General features: G+C 64.3%; 1 protein-coding gene across 1 annotated transcript in view; it reads left to right on the top strand.

The window, feature by feature from the left end:
• The window catches only part of Gramd4 (GRAM domain containing 4), a 68,891-nt gene that overhangs the window by 38,367 nt on the left and 9,503 nt on the right, over positions 1-21,021 (top strand). The window contains exons 4-10 of the mRNA XM_069999816.1: positions 8,882-9,002; positions 12,695-12,762; positions 16,304-16,436; positions 16,881-16,906; positions 17,567-17,658; positions 18,667-18,758; positions 20,239-20,287. Coding sequence (XP_069855917.1) covers positions 8,882-9,002; positions 12,695-12,762; positions 16,304-16,436; positions 16,881-16,906; positions 17,567-17,658; positions 18,667-18,758; positions 20,239-20,287 — 581 coding nt within the window. The remainder of the gene's footprint in view (positions 1-8,881; positions 9,003-12,694; positions 12,763-16,303; positions 16,437-16,880; positions 16,907-17,566; positions 17,659-18,666; positions 18,759-20,238; positions 20,288-21,021) is intronic.

Here is a 21,021-nt window from a genome sequence, read left to right as displayed (position 1 = left end):
TAGATGGACAATGGATGGACAGATGAGTGTTAGATGGTTAGAAGGATAAAGTGGCTTTTCCTTTGACTGGACATGCCCTGGTACGTATGCTTCAAGACCCCACTGGGTACCTTCCAGACTCCATCCTCCAGATACCCTCTCCTTTTCTCCTTCCTGTTTAGCGTTTTTCCCTTGTCACTTTTGCCCCCTAGTGAAAGTGGGGGCCCCTTGCCTGTCCCCCAGTCCAAGCTGAACAGGAAGTAGGTGTTTAGCTAGGAGAGAAGGCACCGGGGCTTGGAAGGCTTGGCTGTTGGCGGTGTGGAAAGAGAGGGTACGGGGTGGGGGTGGGTGGAGGGGCTGAAGCCCCAGCTTTTGAACACTTCAGTCTCCCTGCTCAGTGCCCACAGTGTCAGAGGCAGGCCCGTGTCCAAATGACTGCAGATCAGCCATCAGGGTGAGCAGCTGGCTGGGGGGAGCCCCACTTCTTTCTGGTTTACAAGGGGGAGGGGGCGAGCTCAGTGCCCTTCGTGCCCCCTAGCCCCAGTACCAGTTTCCTAACGTGCAGCGACATCTCTAAGTGTCTGAGCAGCAGCCTGGCCCGGCCTGTGAGAGTAGAAATGCCTAACTGGGCGGCTGCCTGATTCCTGGTCCCTCTGCTCATCGTTGTGTGGTGCGGCTTCTGCGTGGAGCAATAGATCACAAGAAGGAAATAAGGGAGAAAAGGCGTGCTGGAGGTTGTGAGCAGAGCAAGGCATTTCCTGTGAGGGGCTGTCCCCACCCCAGAGCGTGTGTGTGTGTGTGTGTGTGTGTGTGTGTGTGTGTGTGTGTGTGTGTGTGCGCGCGCACTACACATTGCTGCTGGATGGGGAGGGGCCCTTGGTCCATTTGGGGAAGGTCAGGGCTTTGTCTTCTAGAGTCCATGGTGATGGTGGTGATTAAAAAAAAAAAGGATGGAGCTTGCTGGAGGTTGAACTCAGGGCCTCATGCTTGCTAGGCAGGTGCTCTACCATCTGAGCCATGCCTCCAGCCTTGGGAGAGGGTCCAGGAAAGGGGTGCCAGGCTCCAGGTGTGCAGGCCTTACCTAGCCAGGACAGTGTTCTGCTACTTTTGGCGTCCCTCCCAAGCCTGCGCTCCTGGCCGGACGGGAAGGAGTTTTATTTAAGGATTATCACTTGATTTTTATTTCTGGCTGAGGCTGGGCTGGTTGGAGTGTGTGCCAAGAGGGGCTCTCTTGCTCGGGAGTTCTACTTTTACAGGTTTAAAAATAGCCCCAAAGCTGCTTTCCTTCCTCCCCGCGCAGCAGCTTCCCCGCGGGCTGGGTGTCGCCAAGGCTGGGCTGGGTGGTCTCGGCCCACGGGGGCTGATCAGAGCACGGAGGGAAAGGGTAGGGCCCAGAGTGGAGGCCCAGCGGACCTCCTAGCCTTCCACTGCCGGGTGGGCATGGCTTGTTAGACCCTGTGGGCCTGAGGGCTCCTCTGGCCCAAAGTCCCCCAGGCCTCCACCCCTTCCCCTCTCCCTGTTATGTTTTGCCTCCCCGATTGCTCTTGCAGGGGTTGGGCTTGGCCTCTCGGGGATGCCCTGGTTTTCCTCTGGTGTCACCCTGAGCAGCCTGGCTTGCTTTCCTGGTAATTGGATGGCTGGTGGTTGGCACAGATGCTAAGTTGAGCAGAAGCCCACAATGGGAACTTCTTGATTATGGCATGTAATTTTCTTCTGCCATGTACCCCTGGGACTTGGAAAACTTGGGGGGGGGGAGGGCAGACTCTTCAGCAGGCACCATGTCTTCCCTGTCCCCAGCAGACTCCCTGGCTGTCTTCAGTGGCCTGACCAGGGGGGCAGAGCGCTCCAGGCCCCTCGTGGCCAGCCCCGGGCCCGGGCAGGAGCAGGTCTCGCTGGGCTGGTGCCACGGTCTGATGTGCTGCCTGTGACAGTGCAGCTCCCGACCTGTGTCTTGGCCACTGTCAGGTGTGAAGCGAGGCTCCAGAAGCTGCATCTGGATTCTGAGATCACACCCTTCTCTCCCCTAGGGTGAGTGGCAGAGGGCTCTGTGGCTTCTACAGGGTGGCACGCGTGGCAGGCGGGCAGAGCCCCCTTCATGGTGCCTTTCAGCCTGGGGTGTAAAGGTCCTGTGGGTGAACTTCATTGTCAGAGCCCCTGTGCACTGGCAGTCTTGTTTCAGCGTCACTCGCGGCACCGCTGGAGGGGACGGGAGAAGGATGGGAGGATGGGCCCAGCTAGGGTCAGCCATTCACCCTGCTGAAGGAGGTGGCTGGACAGACCCCCGCCACGGCCCGGGGGTCCTGGGGGACTCAGCGGCTGGGGAGCGGCAGGGTGAGGCCAGGCGGCCTTTTGAACACCCAGCTCAGCACTTTCTTCTGGCAGAAAGTCAGCTCTCCTGTTTCTGCTCTCAGGGAGGAGAAAGAAAAGCCAGTGATGGGGGATTTGTGTTGCTTTTGTCCTCGGGAAAGATGGCTGTGTGCTGCCCAGCATTTGACCTAAATATGTCACCGCGGGGTGGAGGCAGGCCCACAATACCCGGCTGCTGGATCTCATGGTTGTGGAACGAGCACTCGGCCTGCTGGGAGCCATCCACGGAGAGCTAGTGGAGCTCAGCGATCCCAGCGGGTCTCCACTGACGGGGCTCTCCTGGGAGCAGGCTAGCCCCACGAGCAGGTTGTGTGCTCAGAGCTGTGTCTTGCCAGGTGAGATCAGGATGGGCTCGGGCTGCAGCCCCCCCCTCCCCGGCCCTGCAAGCCCTGGTGTGTGGACCCTCACACCCCCGCCCCCCCCGGCCCTGCAAGCCCTGGTGTGTGGACCCTCACACCCCCGCCCCCCCTCAGCCCTGGAAGCCCTGGTGTGTGGACCCTCACACCCCCGCCCGCCCCCTGGCCCTGCAAGCTCTGGTGTGTGGACCCTCACACCCCCGCCCGCCCCCCCCTGGCCCTGCAAGCCCTGGTGTGTGGACCCTCACACCCCCCCCTCCCCCGGCCCTGGAAGCCCTGGTGTGTGGACCCTCACACCCCTGCCCACCCCCCTCCCCGGCCCTGGAAGCCCTGGTGTGTGGACCCTCACACCCCCGCCCACCCCCCCCCCCGGCCCTGGAAGCCCTGGTGTGTGGACCCTCACACCCCCGCCCCCCCCGGCCCTGGAAGCCCTGGTGTGTGGACCCTCACACCCCCACCCCCCCCGGCCCTGGAAGCCCTGGTGTGTGGACCCTCACACCCCCGCCCCCCCCCCCCCGGCCCTGGAAGCCCTGGTGTGTGGACCCTCACACCCCCACCCCCCCCGGCCCTGGAAGCCCTGGTGTGTGGACCCTCACACCCCCGCCCCCCCCCCCGGCCCTGGAAGCCCTGGTGTGTGGACCCTCACACCCCCGCCCCCCTGGCCCTGGAAGCCCTGGTGTGTGGACCCTCACACAGCTGGCAGCCGCCGTGCTTCTCACTGCTGTGTCCCCGTGCGTCCACCTGGAAGTCCACCGTCCCTGGGTGGCCTCCGCCACCTCTGCTCAGTCAGGCTGACCCTCTGCCACCCTGGAAGCCGGTGGTGTGCTGACCCTTCTCAGCTTAGTGACACCAGGAAGGAACAAGTGTCAGGAGTGGCGGGCCCGGCAAGGAACACGTGGTTTCCTGTTTCCAGTGCTGGAGGACCAAGTGCCTGCAGCGGCTCGTCTCCACGTGGGTGGGAAGCGACACCTCTGCTGATTTGACCTTCACACAGGCTATGGTCAAAGGGGCTATGAGGCACGGGTGGGCGTTGGGGGGTTCTGGTAAGGAGGTGGGAAAGTGTGTGCAGGCACGCGTGCGCACACACTCGAGGGTGCGCACACACTGGGGGACAGACCCAGAGAAGAAGCCACCCTGCGGGTACCTGGGACCCCCTCTGGGGAAGGCCCGAGGCGATGGGGACCTAGAACCAGGCAGGGCCCAGCGTCCAGGCCCCGGTGTAGCATGGTAATGACTCAGTGAGGATCTCCTAGCGAAGTGTGTGTGCACAGAGGTGCGTGGGTGGAGGTCTGTGGAAGTGTGTATGAGTAGAGGTGTGTGGGCAGAGGTTGTGTGAGTGTGTGTGAGAGAGAGAGAGAAGAGAGAGAGCGTGTACCACCTGGAGGGCCTGGGCTGGGGACAGCGGGTCCCACAGACATGAGGGGTGGAGATTGGGAGGGGCCGGGCAGGTGGGCTGTGACCTCTGCGTGGCCTTCCCTGCAGGTGTGGAGTGGGCTGGGGGGCTTTGGCAGGACTCTCCCTGGCTGTAGGGCAGCATCCGGGAGGCCAGAACAAGGCAGGGCTGTGGGTTCCAGGCTGCGGGTTCCAGAGTACGGGCTGCTGGGCTTCAGGCTCTGGGGCTGCGGGCTCTGGGCTCTGGGCTGCGGGCTCTGGAGCTGCGGGGTTCTGGGCTGCAGATTCTGGGGCTGCAGGGCTCCAGGCTGCGGGCTCCAGGACTGTGGGCTCCGGGCTGTGGGATGTGGGGGCTAGGGCTGCGGGGTCTGGGGCTGCAGGCTCTGAGCTGTGGGCTCCGGACTCCGGGGCTGTGGGCTCCGGGTCTGCGGGGCTCTGGGCTTCGGGGTTGTGGGCTCTGGAGCTGCGGGCTCCGGGGCTTCAGGTTCCGGGCTGCAGGCTCAGGGCTGCGGGCTCCAGGGCTATGGGCTCCGGGTCTGCAGGGCTCCGGGCTCTGGAGCTGTGGGCTCCGGGTCTGCGGAGCTCTGGGCTTCGGGGCTGTAGGTTCCGGGCTGCAGGCTCAGGGCTGTGGGCTCTGGGTCTGCAGGGCTCCGGGCTGCGGGCTCCAGGGCTGCAGGCTCCAGGGCTGTGGGCTGCAGGCTGCGGGCTCCAGGGCTGTGGGCTGCAGGCTGCGGGCTCCAGGGCTGTGGGCTGCAGGCTGTGGGCTGCAGGCTGCAGGCTCCAGGGCTGTGGGCTGCAGGCTGTGGGCTCCAGGGCTGTGGACCGCAGGCTGTGGGCTGCAGGCTGTGGGCTGCAGGCTGTGGGCTCCAGGGCTGTGGGGCTGTGGGCTGCGGGCTGCAGGATGTGGGCTGCAGGCTGTGGGCTCCAGGGCTGTGGACCGCAGGCTGTGGGCTGCAGGCTGTGGGCTCCAGGGCTGTGGGGCTGTGGGCTGCGGGCTGCAGGATGTGGGCTGCAGGCTGTGGGCTCCAGGGCTGTGGGCTGCAGGCTGCGGGCTGCAGGCTGTGGGTTCCAGGGCTGTGGGCTCCAGGGCTGTGGGCTCCAGGGCTGTGGGCTGCAGGCTGTGGGCTCCAGAGCTGTGGGCTGCAGGCTCCAGGACTGCGGGTTCCAGGCTGCGGGCTCCAGGGCTGCGGGGTTCTGGGCTGTGGGCTGCAGGCTGTGGGCTGCAGGCTGCAGGCTCCAGGCTGTGGGCTGCAGGCTCCAGGCTGTGGGCTGCAGGCTCCAGGCTGCGGGCTCCAGGCTGTGGGCTGCAGGCTGCAGGCTGTGGGCTCCAGGGCTGTGGGCTGCAGGCTGTGGGCTACAGGCTGCAGGCTCCAGACTGTGGGCTTCAGGGCTGTGGGCTGCAGGCTGCGGGCTCCAGGGCTGCGGGCTCCAGGGCTGCGGGTTCTGGGCTGTGGGCTATGGGCTGTGGGCTGCAGTCTATGGGCTCCAGGGCTGTGGGCTATGGGCTGTGGGTTCCAGGCTGTGGGCTACAGGGCTGTGGACTCCAGGCTGCGGGCTCCAGGGCTGTGGGCTCCAGGGCTGTGGGCTGTGGGTTCCAGGGCTGTGGGCTGTGGGCTGCGGGCTGTGGGCTGCAGGCTGTGGGCTCCAGGGCTGTAGGCTGCAGGCTGCGGGCTCCAGGGCTATGGGCTGCAGGCTGCGGGCTCCAGGGCTGCGGGTTCTGGGCTGTGGGCTATAGGCTGTGGGCTCCAGGGCTGTGGGCTGCAGGCTGTGGGCTCCAGGGCTGCGGGTTCTGGGCTGTGGGCTCCAGGGCTGTGGGCTGCAGGCTGCGGGCTCCAGGGCTGTGGGCTCCAGCAGTGCTGTCGCCTCTCTCAGTCAGGGCCTCCGTCAGGTTGGATTCCCACTCTGACCTCTCTGCCACCGGTGGCTCATCTTAGACCAGCGCAGCCAGCTGGCTGGAGTGTCCCTGTGGTCAGCGTGTGCGTTCTTGTCATGGGATGGGTTCCGGTTGAGCCGCTGCTCCCTGAGCAGCTGGGTCCTCCCGCTGGAACCGCTGGAGTGGGGCTGGACAGAAGCTGTGCGGTGTCCGGGACCCCATTGCACCCTGCAGACTGCAGCCCGCCCGGGCCCCCTCCTGTGGTTGGAGCCAACTTTAAGGGGGTGATGCTTGTGAGACCCCCATGTGCTGCTTGGACTCTGACCTCAGTCTTTAGCCTCCTCTGCCCAGGAACATTAAGAGCCAGCTGGGGGCCTCCGCGGCCCCCTGGGGGGGGTTCTCCAGCTGGCCCCACTGAGCTGACTGTGCTGAATGGAGGGTCCCGGCAGGCAGAAAATGGGAGACTTAACCCCAGGTGCTTACTGAGCCACGAGTAGGTGCAGCACTCAGTGGTTCTACACATTTTCAGGTGTGCTGAGCTGCGGCCTCTGCCTGGGCCATCACGTGTCGCTGCTCTGCAGTGCCCCTGCACTGGGTTGGTGAGTGGGCCTGGATCTGGGTCTGGAATACTGACCTTGGCCAGGACTTGGCACCTCAGGTTGAACCCCGTGTCCAAAGCAGGGATTGGACTCGACCTCGCATACCTCCATCCAGAGAGGGGACTGGACTCAACCTGAACCTGGGTTCCCATGTTTGAAGAAGGGGCTCACCCTGCGTCCCTGCGTCTGGGAAGGGACTAGATCGGGAAAGGTGCTAGATTAGCAGAATACCTCCCATCCTACCTGGAAAGAAGGTTCCAGGCTAGTGGAAGTCTCACCTTGCCTACTGCAATCTGGAAATACGGCCCCGCACAGACCTGGATGAATTTGTTAGTCTGGTGACTTTTTTTTAAAATTTTAATCACGGGGCTTGAACTCAGGTCCTGAGCACTGTCCCTGAGTTGGTTTACTCAAGGTCAGCACTCCACTATTTTGAGCCACAGCTCTACTTCTGGTTTTCTGGTGGTTCATTGGAGATAAGAGTCTCACGGACTCTCCTGCCCAGGCTGGCTCTGAACCTGGATCCTCAGATCTCAGCCTCGTGAGCAGCTAGAATGACAGGCAAGAGCCACCGGCACCTGGCTGGTTTGTTGTTTTGACAGCAGGCCTGGACCTCCTGGTTGATCCTCTGGCCTCAGCCTCCTGAGTGAATGTTGGATTATTGGAGCATACTACCAGGCCTGGCTTTGGTTGCTTTGTTATGTCGGGGTTCCCTGCCTGGCACTTGAGGCCTCCCAGCTTGCAGACCTGTCATGGTGCGTGGAGATTGGAGCCGCATGGTGGTGGGCTGGGTACTCATTGGAGCCCAGTGCCTCCTGGGCCAGGGGGTGGGGGTCTCTGTGCTGCAGGGGTGAGGTTGTAGGGAGGCCGGTGCATGCCTGGGTCCGAGGACATCTCTAATTCTCTGCTCATGGCCGTGGTGCTGTGTGTCTCACTCAGTCCTGAGAGTTGTGTGGGCCCCGAGTTGGCACACAAGAATGGGTGCCCAGGCCTGCTGGGCTAAGCAGCATGGCCTTTCCCGGGGCCTGTAGGTCGCTGGGGCCGTGGCTCAGCCTGCCAGCCATTGCCGAGGAACAGAGTCATGTGGGTCTAGGAGGTGGCCAGCCAACGCTCGGTCAGCTGGGTGTGGCTGGGCTGCAGGGACACACCCTCCCATTTCCCCCAGCCAGCGGCCATCCAGGGCGGAGGCTCGTTGGTGAACGAGGGCCCTGACAGGATGCTGTGGCCTGGTAGTGCAGTGTTTGCCTCCGAGCGCGTTCGCTTCCCGCTTCCCCCCCACCATGGGCAGTGGGTGGGTCGTTCCTCTTCCCGTCCTGTGAGGAGGAAGAGGGGCCAATGTGGAATCCGGTTTATCCTGGTGCCTCCTTTGTTTCGTCTTGCTTTCCACCACGCTGCCAGGAGGGCCTCAGTGCCGCTTGCTGCCGGGGGGCTGCCGCTGTGCCCCTGTCCCCCTGCCTGCCGGGGCTTGGGGCTCCCACGCGCAGGGACTGTGCACGGTCACTTGGCTTCAGTCCTAGTGAAGCCTTTAGCTGAAGGTGGAGCCCCCCTGCCCCAGCGAAGGTCGGTGCTCCTGCTGGGCTTGGATGGATACCCTGTGCTTGTGAGGGGAGAAGGGGGGGGGGAGGCCGTGTGTCCTGGGGCCACTTCCTCATGCCGAGGTGGGCAGGGTGGATGGGATGGACTCCGTGGTCGTGGGGCTGTGGTGTGGAGGAGTCCTGCATACCCAGCTCAGAAACGAAGGAAGTGAGTAGGAAACGTCTGGCATCTTGACTCCAGCGGCTCCAGAGCTGCCGCCTTGGTGACCCCGGCCCCTCCCCTCTCCCAGGCCGCCAGTCTGGCTTTCTGAGCTCCATCCCTGCCTTCCTCTGCCTAGCATCCTTCCCCAGCTGCCTGCGGCCCTGCTCCGCTTGTCTCCGGCCTCACGGGGGGGGGGGGGATTTCCAGGGGTTCCTGCACCCCATCCCTGGACCCTGTGTTGTACACTCTGGGGGCTCACCCACCAGCCCAGCGCCCCTGCCACACAGCCACCCCCGAACCTGGCAGGCACACGGTGTAGAGTTGATGCTGCTGGGCCGCTGAGTGCTGGGCTGTCCTAGGGGCAGTGGTGGCTGGTGAAATGCCTTGTGTTCTGTTCTGCACCATTATTCGCGCGTAAGCCAAGCAGGCCTCATCCTTGCTTCCGGTGGCGGCTCCCATGTGGGGGGAGCCCCAGTTAGCCGCTTCTTCTCAGAAGCTGGGCCCGAGAGCTGCACCCCCAGCCAGGGTGGACCTGGGAGGGCCATAGTGTGAACACTGCTCCCCTGCTCTCTCCACAGAGGAGGAGCTCCGGAAGCTTCGAGAAGAAACGAACTCGGAGATGCTGCGGCAGGAGCTGGACCGGGAGCGGCAGCGGCGGATCGAGCTGGAGCAGAAGATGCAGGAGGTGCTGAAAAGCAGGTAGCGCCGCGTTTGTCATTTTCTGGTAGCAGAGCCCCGGGTCCGGTACTGACGAAGAAAAGAGGTTTCTAGCTGCAAGACAGGACGGGGTCCTGGGCCCCCCGGCCTCCCAGCCCTGTCTCCAGGGACCTCAGATCCACGCACTGCAGTCACACCTCATCCCTGGGGGAGCTCCCTTGGGATGATGGTGCCACCTTAGCCCCCGCAGGAGTGCTCTCCGGATCAGGCCCCTGCTACTGTCTGCAGAAGCAGCTTGTTCCAGAACAATACAGCACTTGACAAGGCCAGCACATTCTGCCCGTCCCCCAAACCACGAGACTGTGTCTCCTGCGCGGCCTCCCAGGTGGCATCTGTGGATGAGGCCCGGGACCGGCCTCTCCATCTCTCAACAGCTTGGGGCACGGGCTGCCGCTCCTGGGACACCCCAGCCAGACCCTGGCTTTGTCCTGGAGGCTGGTGTCCACGCTGTTAGGATTTTGTCCTTTGACGTAAACCTGCTGTGGGCCGTGTGCGCGCGTGCAGTCCGGGGCTGGCTCTCGTGCTTTGGTCTTCCCTGACTTGGTCGCGGGGGGGGGGGGGGGGGGGGGGATTCTGAGGAGGGAGATGGGCTTGTTCCAGCCCTCCTGATGCTTCCGGCAGCCCGTCTCCCCAGCCCCAATCCAGTCTCCGAGGCCAGGCACCGGGCCAGACGTGAGCGCCAAGCCCCAGCTGGGTTTCCCCTTGAGTTGATCTTCAGGGACGTGGTAGGAACTTGAGCACTGAACCCACTTGGCTGTGCGTGGCCTGTGCCGGGAGATCCAGGGGACAGGTGGGGTCTCTAGGCACTTGGCCCGGGGCAGGTGCATTCTCTCCCACCAGCCCAGGTGTTCGGTCCACTTCTCCTGGCGTCCAGACTCCCTCTGGTGGCACTGGCAGCTCCCCCAGCCTCAGGCCCACTCGGTCCCCACTTCCTAGCAGCAGCACCAGGTTTTCTGCCCACCCTTCCACCGTCCCTGCCCCGCCTGGTCCAGTCCTCATCTTTCACTCCTGGCAGTGCGCATGCCCAGCTCGGCCAGCCATGCCTCAGTGCCGAGGGTACAAAGGGACCTCCTGCGGGAGGCTGGGAGGGAGCACTGGGGTCATGACTCAGGAAGGAAATGGAGGGTTCTAGGAGCAGTAGAGGCCCCTCCTTAGCCTTTCCTGGGACCATATTCAGAATCCTGCAAGCCTGAAGACGAGGTAGGAGGAGCAGGTTGGGGGAGCGGGGACCTTCCTCTTTCCCATCATGCTGTTCAGGTATGGCTGCAGAGATGCCTTCACGTACACACACGTGCGTACACACTCATACGTGCACCTGCACACACCCAGCCATGGCCTCCGCCTCTATGCTCATGTACCCACACGTGCGTGCACCTGCACACACCCAGCCTGCGGCCTACGCCTCCATGCTCACATACACACACGTGCGTGCACACTCGTGCATGCACCTGCACAAACCCAGCCCATGGCCTACGCTCTATGCTCATGTACGCACACGTGCGTGCACACTCATACGTGCACCCGCACACACCCAGCCCATGGCCTACGCTCTATGCTCATGTACACACACGTGCGTGCACACTCACACGTGCACCCGGACACACCCAGCCCGTGGCCTACGCTCTATGTTCATGTCACACCTCGAGAAGACTGCAGGTCCACTGCACTCATGTTCAGACCTTTTATCTGTGTGTGTGCCGCTCCTGGGGCTTGAACTCAGGGCCCGGGTGTCCCTGAGCTTCCTTGCTCAAGGCTAGTGCTCTACAACTTGTGCTACAACCCTCCACTTCTGACTTTGCCTGTGATGGCTTCGAACTGCCATCCTCAGAGTTCAGCCTCCTAAGTAGCTAGGATTGCAGGTGTGAGCCAGCAGTGTCTAGTTTTAATACAATGCCTGGCAAATCACCTGCCCTGTGCCCGCCTAGTGGGTGAAGGCCCTTTGGTTACGTCCTGCCATCTGAGCGAGACAGCTCTTCTCTCACCCAGGCTGTGGTCAGGTCCCCCCCTCACTGCTCAGCCCCCACGCTCCCTTCCACAGCCGCCCAGAGCTGGGAGGGCTGGTGCTGGAGCTGCAGCCACCTTGGCCTCTGCTGCGCGCCCCTCCCCCGGCAGGGCGTGGCGGGGTGGCCGTGCATGCCGAGGCCGGGCAGCGCCGCACGCAGCCCGCAGCACCACAGCACTGCGGGCGTCACAAGCGTGACCGGCTCGGCTCCCTCCTCAGTCACCGTGGTCAGAAACAGACCTGGCAGAGGCAGCAGGGCACGCTCCACCCTGCCCAGGACTGCTGGGCCATCGAATGGCCGGCCGCTTAGGAGGAACCAGTCGGTGTTGAAGTACAGTGGGCCTCTCCCCCGTCCACCAGATCAGTGGTGGGCACGTGGTGGGCACGCGACTCGGAGGTCAGCGGGCCCCTCCCATGTCTCAGAGGCTGTGAGCGCCACTTGCTGTACTCCTCCACCAAGAAGATGCTTCGAGCACTGCTGTCCCTGCCTCAGATTGTAGGAGTCCCCGCAGCGCTGGGACGCCGTCCCGAGGCCCATGTCCCCCACGGTGACAGCGCCTGCCCCGTTCTGTGTCGGGTGTTCTGTGCCCCACTCCCGCCCCTCGCAAGGCAGAGGGCGGGGCCTTGCCTCTCAGCCCACGCGCTGGGAAGTCAGCGGGTCAGCGGCTCTGGGTTGTTATTAAAGGCCGGACGCATGGTACAGGTGCAGCACCTCAGGACACCCCACGAGCCTCCCGAGACTTTGTCCCCTCAAGGCCAACGGGGCTGAGGGCAGCTGGCATTCACCCGGCCTTCTGTCTCTGTGTGCCCACCTGGGCCCAGCCCCGGCACAAGCCAGCTGTGCTGTGCTTCCTGGGAGAGTGTCCTGGTCCATCTGCCCAGCAAGGGGTGGGGGAGCTTGGCTCAGGCAGGCTGGGGAGGGGCGGGGTGGCCGCCCTCCACCACCACGTCGGGCCCCACCCCACTCGGTGTCTCCCTCCCTCCGCTGCTCCTCGAGGCTGCAGCCCTCACCAGCGCCGGCCCCGGCCCACCGCCCTGCTCGGCTGCCCCGGGGACCAGTCCCGCACCCTGGGGCCCGCACAGCCTGGCAGTCACGGGTCACAGGCAGAAACCACCCACCCCCACCCCTCCCCGCCTCCCACCCCACCAGGCTCATTGGGGGCCCCAGGACACTGGGGGCTCTGGGTGGTGCATCCATAGCTCAGGTGAGCATGGGGTGCGGAAGACACAGGTGGCAAAGAACCAGGACAGAAGTCCCGACTAGGGGCCGGGACACCAGAATCCCTCGAGGCCGGGGCTGAGGCCGATGAGGACACGGGCTGGACCAGGAGCCAGATTGGCCTGGCCCAGCTGGGCCCCACGGGCGGCCGGCAGGACATAGCAGTGGCCTCCCACGGGGCTGGGTAAAAATATGTATCTCAACAAGCTGTCTATTCTGAGCTCCGTGATGGAAGAAGCCTCTGTACTAGAATTAACGAGAGAGTTGTCTGTTCAGGAGACACTGGCTTTGGCCGTGGAGCCAGGATGCGTGTGCGTCGCTGTGCGGCTCTGTGCTTGCCGGCCACCGCCGGCCTTCCGGCCTGTGGGAGTTCAGCCCTCACGAACCTAAGCCGGGCACAGCCGCCGGGCAAGGGCTTTGCACTTACACCAGTCTCATCTCTCTTGCCCTAAGGTCGGAAGAGCAGACAGTGCAGGCTCAGCAGCCACCGAAGGGGCCGAGCCAGGCCGGCAATGGCACAGGTAGGCCACACGGCGAAGCGCGCCGCTTCTGCTGTCGGGCTGCTTGTGGGGCTCCTCCTGCCCCCATCAGGGTGGGATCCAGTCTCTCCCTCACCAGGGGCTGTCAGCAGACAGAAGCGTTTCCCACAGAAGGACGACCCCGTGCCTGTCTCAGCCTGGCCCTGCTGCTGGGCGTCTGGTGCTCTGCATGGTCACGTGCTGCCCCGTGTCTGGTCATCTCAGCCAGGGGCTCCGCAGGCCGCAGCCTTCCTGGTGGGACAGGCCCAAGGCCCCGCGGGGGGAGCCCTTCCCTCCTGCCCTTCTCCCCCCGAGATGAGGTTGCTTAGCATCCCCACGCTTCACATTCTGAAGTTTCCTTTCGGTGAGGCAGGGAGCCCTCATGGTCCCTCTGGTGGCTCTCTGCTCGTGGGGCCTCCCTGCTGGTGCTGGTGGGCACTTCCTCCACACGGAGGCCCAGGAGCCCTTTCCTTGGGCGCCTGCCTCTAGGCCTCACTCCACCCCCCCAGCGCTCCCCGGGATGAAGACAGACCGGCCAGCAGGCAGTGGCAGGGGCAGCCACTGTGTCCCCTGGGTGGAGGCCTCCCTGGGCCTTCAGGGTCCGTGGCCAGTGGTCCAGGCTGAGACTAAAGCCAATGGACTAGGAGCAGAACAGAGACTCAGACTCTTGATGTCTGTTGCTGGTGGAGGGTCCAAGAAATGTGGGGCAGGAAGCCCCCTAAGTCCTGACCCTTCCCAGCTGGCTTCCCCCCCCCCCCCGGTTTTCCCATTAGGTGTGACCCTCAGGCCAGCCGCCTCCTGACTGCTGACCTCTTCGGCTGTCTGGGGAGCAGGGGGAGGGGTGCCGGCCCCCTGCTGAGAGGACTGTGGGGAGGGCCAGGCGCTCCAGCTGTCATGTTCTGGAGGGGTGGAGGTCAGTGGAGGGTCAGTGCTGGCCCAGGGCTGGGCCCAGGCTGGCCTGTGTTGGGGATGCAGCACTTCAGGGCGTTCACTCAGAGTTAGCGTTGGGGGCCTGTGAAGGACATGAAGCAGGGACCTCAACTTGGTGCTCAGTGGGGGGCCTCGGGGCGAGGTCTGACCCGGGCAGCAGACCATGTTCCCTGGACCTGGGGTCAGCACCCTGTAGTGTCTGTCTAGTTTTATATTTGAAATTGTTTCATACAATTTGAAATGGCTGAAAAACTGAAGGAAGACGATGTCAGATTTCCTCTATGGAGGCGGAAGCTCAGCGTCTGTACATAGTCCCCTAGAGCCCTGGTCCGGCCATGTTTAGTGACCACCCTGTGCTCCTGGGCCAGTTTGCTGCCCCCCCCCCCCAGAAGCCCTGCTTGGCTGCTGTGGACTGAGAGGCCCAGGAGCCTGCCCCACCCTGTCTGCCTCCCCCGTGCTCTCTGGCGGCCCCAGAAGGCACAGACCTCAGGCCTGGTTGCTCTTTGACTTGTGCCCCAGCCTGAGGCACCTGAGGTTTATGATGCTCACTCAGCATCTGCCCTGGGCCTGCAGCACACCCGACCGATCGTGTTTGCTTTATTGCTAATGGACACATAATATCTGTACGTGTTTATGGTTCAGCGGGTGTCTGTCATGCATTCCTTCTCCCACAGCGCCCCCTGCGGGCAGCCTCCACACCTGCTCTCTGGGGCACTGTGTTCGTGCTGGGCGGCATCCAGCCTCATGTTCTGTGGTATGGGTCGCTTCCTGCAGTTTTAGCTGTGGGTGAGCTGAGTGTGAGTCACACTCTAAGTCACCGTGGGCTCAGCCTCCACTGGCAGCCATGTCACTCACTGGGCACCCCCAGTCCCCCCTCACAGGGTACCCCGACTCCCCAGCACACATGCACTGTGGGTCCTTAGGATCTTTTGGTGGCACTGCGGGGCCAACAGCCACTTTCCAGACAAATGAGACCTCCACGGAGGGCTGAGGCACAGCCAAGAGCCGACGGCTAGGGGCCGAGTGTGAGGAGAGGTGTCTGTGGCAGGTGTCTATGAAGGCGTCTGTGGGAGGTGTCTGTGGGAGGTGTCTGTGGCAGGCGTCTGTGGCAGGCGTCTGTGGCAGGTGTCTGTGGCAGGCGTCTATGAAGGCGTCTGTGGCAGGCGTCTGTGGCAGGTGTCTATGAAGGCGTCTGTGGCAGGTGTCTGTGGCAGGCGTCTGTGGCAGGCGTCTGTGGCAGGCGTCTGTGGCAGGCGTCTGTGGCAGGCGTCTATGAAGGCGTCTGTGGGAGGCGTCTGTGGCAGGCGTCTATGAAGGCGTCTGTGGCAGGCGTCTGTGGCAGGCGTCTGTGGCAGGCGTCTATGAAGGCGTCTGTGGGAGGCGTCTATGAAGGCGTCTGTGGCAGGCGTCTGTGGCAGGCGTCTATGAAGGCGTCTATGAAGGCGTCTGTGGGAGGCGTCTGTGGCAGGCGTCTGTGGCAGGCGTCTGGCGGGCGTCTGTGGGAGGTGTCTATGAAGGCGTCTGTGGCAGGCGTCTGTGGCAGGCGTCTATGAAGGCGTCTGTGGGAGGTGTCTGTGGCAGGCGTCTGTGGCAGGCGTCTGTGGCAGGCGTCTGTGGCAGGCGTCTGTGGCAGGCGTCTGTGGGAAGCGTCTAGTGGGCGTCTGTGGGAGGTGTCTGTGGCAGGCGTCTGTGGGAGGCGTCTGTGGCAGGCGTCTGGCGGGCATCTGTGGGAAGCGTCTGGCGGGCGTCTGTGGGAGGTGTCTGTGGCAGGCGTCTGTGGCAGGCGTCTATGAAGGCGTCTGTGGGAGGCGTCTGTGGCAGGCGTCTGTGGGAGGCGTCTATGAAGGCGTCTGTGGCAGGCGTCTATGAAGGCGTCTGTGGCAGGCGTCTATGAAGGCGTCTGTGGGAGGTGTCTGTGGCAGGCGTCTGTGGGAGGCGTCTATGAAGGCGTCTGTGGCAGGCGTCTGTGGCAGGCGTCTATGAAGGCGTCTGTGGCAGGCGTCTATGAAGGCGTCTGTGGGAGGCGTCTATGAAGGCGTCTGTGGGAGGTGTCTGGCAGGCGTCTGTGGGAGGTGTCTGTGACAGGCATCTGTGGCAGGCGTCTATGAAGGCGTCTGTGGCAGGCGTCTGTGGGAGGTGTCTGTGGCAGGCATCTGTGGCAGGCGTCTATGAAGGCGTCTGTGGGAGGCGTCTGTGGCAGGCGTCTGTGGCAGGCGTCTGGCGGGCGTCTGTGGGAGGCGTCTGTGGCAGGCGTCTATGAAGGCGTCTGTGGCAGGCGTCTGTGGCAGGCACCTGTGGCAGGCGTCTGTGGCAGGCGTCTGTGGGAGGCGTCTGTGGCAGGCGTCTGTGGCAGGCGTCTATGAAGGCGTCTGTGGCAGGCGTCTGTGGCAGGCGTCTGGCGGGCGTCTGTGGGAGGCGTCTGGCGGGCGTCTGTGGGAGGCATGTCGCCCTGGTGTGCGCTTCTTGGTTTGCATCTTGTGCCTTGGGGGGCTGAGCCCTGCTCGGCAGGCTCTGTCGGGGGGGGCCTCCCTACCCCAGCTTCCGGGACCCGCCTTCCTACCAAGGGTGGCCGCGTGGTGTGCAGTGACCCCCGCCCGCCCACCCCCTCCTGCAGAACGGCGCGGCCAGGGACTGTCCTCGCGCGTGCACAAGTGGTTCTTGGAAAAGTTTGGGGAGTATGTGGAGGACTTCCGCTTCCAGCCCGAGGAGAGCACGGTGGAGACCGAGGAGCCCCTCAGTGCCCGCAGGTAGGGGTGCTGGGAGCCCCTGAGGGCTTCGTGCCCGTCTTCTGGGGACCTCCCCGGTGGGGGCCTTCAGGCCAGCTTCGGAGGGAGCCACATCACGTCCCACGCGGGTCTCGCTGTGCTTTGTGACCAAGGCCGCCAGGGGGCAGCGTGTGCGAGGCCCAGTCCCGCGGCCAGGACTGGCGGGCCCGTGTCCCAGCCGCGGACATCGGCTCCCCGGCCAGCGTTGTTCTGGCTGCTCTGAGGGCAATGTGGCAGAATAGAGGAGGGCTCTGTTCTGTGTGGACGCGCCCCCACCTTCCCCGGGTACGGACAGCAGCCGGGCATGCAAGGGCTCCAGGCGCCCACTGTCCTCCCTGCTGCCAGGTGCTGGTGGGGTGCGGGGCGGCAGGCGTGCCAAGCTGACGGCTGAGCTAACCCTGGCCTTTCTCCCCCTCCCTCTCGCAGGTTAACTGAGAACATGAGGCGACTGAGTAAGTGCAGTGCTGGGTGGAGGGAGGGGCCGCGGGGTCCTGAGCCAGGCGCGTGTGCGCGCGTGTGCGTGTCTGTCTGTGTGTGTCTGTGTGTCTGTGTCTGCAAATACTGGGGCTTGAATTTATGGCCTGTCTCTCCCACTCGGATTTTCCTCTCAGCTAGTGCTATACCACGTGAACCATGCCTCTCCTCCCAGCTTTTTGCTGGTTAATTGGAGATCAGGGTCTCCTGTGAGACTGGCTGGCTTTGAACTCAATCCTCAGATCTCAGCCTCCTGAGTAGCTGGGTTTATAGGCGTGAGCCACCGGCCTGATTTGGAGCCGTCCTGCCCAGCCTTCCCGAGGAAGAAAGCCCGTGGCAGAATTGCGGCCAGATGCGCTTCTCCAAAGCTTCTAATGTCAATGGGAATGAGACAGCGCCCCTGCCTCTGCCCCTTCCCCTTCCTGCTTCCCACCAGTGGGCCAGCGACGGGGCCGGCAGCAGCTCCCCCAGGGACTGCAGACAATTACCGGCATCAGGCGAGGAAGGGACCTGTGGCCAGTCGGTTCTTGGGTAGCTCCTGTGGTTTCCCTTTAGGCCGCGAGGCCAGCCTGACTCCACAGGTGTGCTGATGGCTGGCCCGGTGTCATTCCGATCATTGCGGTCTGTTCTGTCCCCAGAGCGAGGTGCCAAGCCTGTCACAAACTTCGTGAAGAACCTCTCTGCCTTATCCGACTGGTACTCGGTCTACACCTCAGCTATCGCCTTCACGGTGAGTGGATCGCACGCCACCATCCCCCCCCCCCCCGCGACCCCAGGGAGCAGGGTGGCCTCGGACGGCAGCTCCCCGGCTCAGTGTCCCTGTTAGTCCAGTGGGTGTGTGGAGTAGCCACAGGGCCGGGGCCCGAGGCCTGCCAGGGTTCTGGAGCAGATGCGGCCACCACTGTGGCTGTGTAGCACGTCCTCCACAGCATGCTCAGAGATACCCTGGCCTGCGTTCAGCTCTGTCCTTCCGTAGAGCACTGGCACAGTGCTGCACTCCTGACAAGACCCTGACGTGCTGGCTTGGGGCCTGGCCTGGGCTCTGTGAGCCACCAGGCGGGGGCAGGAACTGGAGGTGGGCTGGCGTTCCCGCACATTAGGGAAGTAGACCTAGCTGTTGTAGGATGCGTCCTGCAGCCGTTGGGCCCTCTAGTGGCAGAAGGAGACCGGCAGACGGCTGTGCCACCACCCACCAAGTCCTCCACAGTGCTGGCCCTTCCTGCGCGGCCAGATGTAACGCCCATTCTGCCGACTCCTTCCCACTAGAGAGCTCGCGGATAGCCCCGGTGGGGTCCTGAGGACCCTTGGTGCTGCCCCAGGGATTCTGTCCCCTGGGAGAGGAAGCCTGTGGGGGAGGTCCCCCTCCTTTGCTACCTTCACTTCCCCTGGGCCCCACTGCCTTGTCCAGAGAGGAGCTCCAGGATAGGCCCCCTTCCAGACCCGCTGCAGCCTTGTGGAGCAGGGGGGAGGGGGACTCCACTCCCCATCCTCCGCCGTGGTCAGCCTCCTCGTCTGTGCCGCGTGGGGCGCAGGGGTCACACGTGGGGTAGGGGGGTCCCCGCCTAGAGGGCAGCTTTTCCAGATCTCCCACCTCCTGCCCCGGCAGGGCATCCTCCCCATCCACGGCCCTCCTGGGTGCTCCCCACAGCTGGAAGGCGGTCCTCCCGCTGCGAGTCCCATGCGCCCGGGCCTGCTGTCTCCGCTGAGCCCCGCTGCCCCTGTCTTTCCCGCCCCCCAGGTGTACATGAACGCCGTGTGGCACGGCTGGGCCATCCCCATGTTCCTGTTCCTGGCAATTCTGAGGCTGTCCCTCAATTACCTCATCGCCAGGTAGGCGGGCTGGGCTCCTGAGGGGCCACATCACACGCAGGTCAGGGCACTGGCGTCTGAGATGCCGCCATGAGAGGCGGGCGCCCACCCCTCCCGGGGTGCTGGACGCGCGGTGGGCGGTCCCAGGCTCCCAGCGCGCCTGCTGTGTGCCCTGCTCGGTCCTCCCCAACGGCCTTGTGTGCGGCAGGAAGTGCTCTCCAAGTCCCAGGGTGGGCTGGTGATGCCGCCGGGCAGGGCACCCGCAAGGATCCCCATGGCTGCCGGTCCTGGGAGAGAGGGCTGTGCTGCCAGGCTGGGACAGGCAGTGCGGGCAGCGCAGACAGTGCGGGCAGTGTGGGCAGTACGGGCAGCGTGGACAGCACGGGCAGTGCGGGCAATACGGGCAGCATGGGCAGTGTGGGCGGTGTGGGCAGTATGGGCAGTGCGGGCAGTGTGGGCAGCGTGGGCAGTATGGGCAGCATGGGCAGCGTGGGCAGTGTGGGCAGCGTGGGCAGTGTGGGCAGCGTGGGCAGCGTGGGCAGTGCGGGCAGTGTGGGCAGTACGGGCAGCATGGGCAGTGTGGGCAGCGCGGGCAGTGCGGGCAGTGTGGGCAGCGTGGGCAGTGCGGGCAGCGTGGGCAGCATGGGCAGTGCGGGCAGTGCAGGCAGCGTGGGCAGTGCGGGCAGTGCAGACAGCGTGGGCAGTGTGGGCAGTGCAGACAGTGTGGGCTGCGTGAGCAGCATGGGCAGCGTGGGCAGCGCGGGCAGGGTGGGCAGCATGGGCAGCGTGGGCAGCGCGGGTAGGGCGGGCAGCATGGGCAGCGTGGGCAGGGCGGGCAGCATGGGCAGTGCGGGCAGCGTGGGCAGCGTGGGCAGTGTGGGCAGCGTGGGCAGTGCGGGCAGCGCGGGCAGCGTGGGCAGCGCGGGCAGTGCGGGCAGCGCGGGCAGCGTGGGCAGTGTGGGCAGCGCGGGCAGTGCGGGCAGCGTGGGCAGTGCGGGCAGCATGGGCAGTGTGTGCAGCGTGGGCAGCGTGGGCAGCGCGGGCAGCGTGGGCAGTGCGGGCAGCGCGGGCAGCGCATGGCTCACCTGCAGGCTGGGTGTGTCACCTGTCACGACCTCCGCTGGGCCCTCTGGGCAGCGCCCCTCAGCTGCTTGCAGACTTCCACTCAGCCCTCCGGAGCATCGCTTTCTATGCGCCTGTCTCCTCCGTCCTTTCCTACGCCTGCTTCGCTGGAAGGTCTTTGGGTAGAAAGCATGGCAATGCGTTCAAAGCAGCTGGAATCCCCAGGCAGAATCGGCTCTGGCGGTGCTGCCTCCGCCGGCTGTGGGCGTGCCCTGGCCCAACCACTGCGCCTCTGGGAGGAGAGCCAGTGTGGGGACCAGCCACCGGTGGGGGCGCTGGGCGGAGCCCCCGCCAGGAGCTCAGGGCTGGTGGCTCCATGCTGCCCCAGCTCCATGCTTGCAGGTGACACTGCCCTGAAGTTTGTGGCTTGTGTTTCCAGGGGCTGGAGGATACAGTGGAGCATCGTGCCTGAAGTGTCGGAAGCCGCGGTGAGTTCCCAGGACGAAAGATCCTTCTGTCTGTCTACTGGTCAGGCATTGCAGGGGGCGCCCGGTGCTGGTGGGGGTGCGCGGGACGAAGGAAACCAGCCAGCCAGGAGTCCCGTGGGGCCGTCTGCTCTCTCAACAGCATCAAACTTGGCAGCTCGAGGAGCAGATGACCCTGCCCTCCTGTCCTGGCTGAGCTGTCCCGCTGGGCGGGCTGTGGTGGGGGCAGGGCAGGAGGTCCCTCCCGGTTCCCCCGAGTGGGAGGTGAGTAGAAAGTCAGACAAAGCCGCACATGTTTATTTCTAGGACTGTAGAGCCCACCTGCAGCCCATTGTCTAATTTGTAAATAAAGTTTTACTGACACTCAGCTGTGTTCACTCATCATGCACTGTGACTTGGCCTGAAAAGATGAAAGTATTTACAGCGGCTTGCCCTGGCAGGAGGCCGTGGTGCCTCTGATGCTCCTGTGTGCACTCAGGGGTTAAGAGGTCTCGGAGGAGGTGGGCCAGGAGGCCCTCCGGAGGGTATCGCTGACGAGCGGGCCTCAGCTTCCTGCCTGTCGGCGCGGGGAAGTCGGGGCCTTCCACACCCTCAGCTGCTGGGTGAGGCTGGTGGCCCAGCAGAGGGGAGCTTTCTTATCAGCTGATGGTGTCCCTGGACAGCACCCCCTCCAGTGACAGGGCGAGCGAGGGGCCCCAGGACCCTGGGGTTGGAGCCATCATGCTGTCTGCTGGTAA

The sequence above is a fragment of the Dipodomys merriami genome, unplaced genomic scaffold (genome assembly GCF_024711535.1).
Source record: "Dipodomys merriami isolate MVZ:Mamm:240054 unplaced genomic scaffold, mDipMer1.0.p SCAF_55, whole genome shotgun sequence".
NCBI lineage: Eukaryota > Metazoa > Chordata > Mammalia > Rodentia > Heteromyidae > Dipodomys > Dipodomys merriami.
This window is presented reverse-complemented; position numbering and strand designations above follow the sequence as displayed.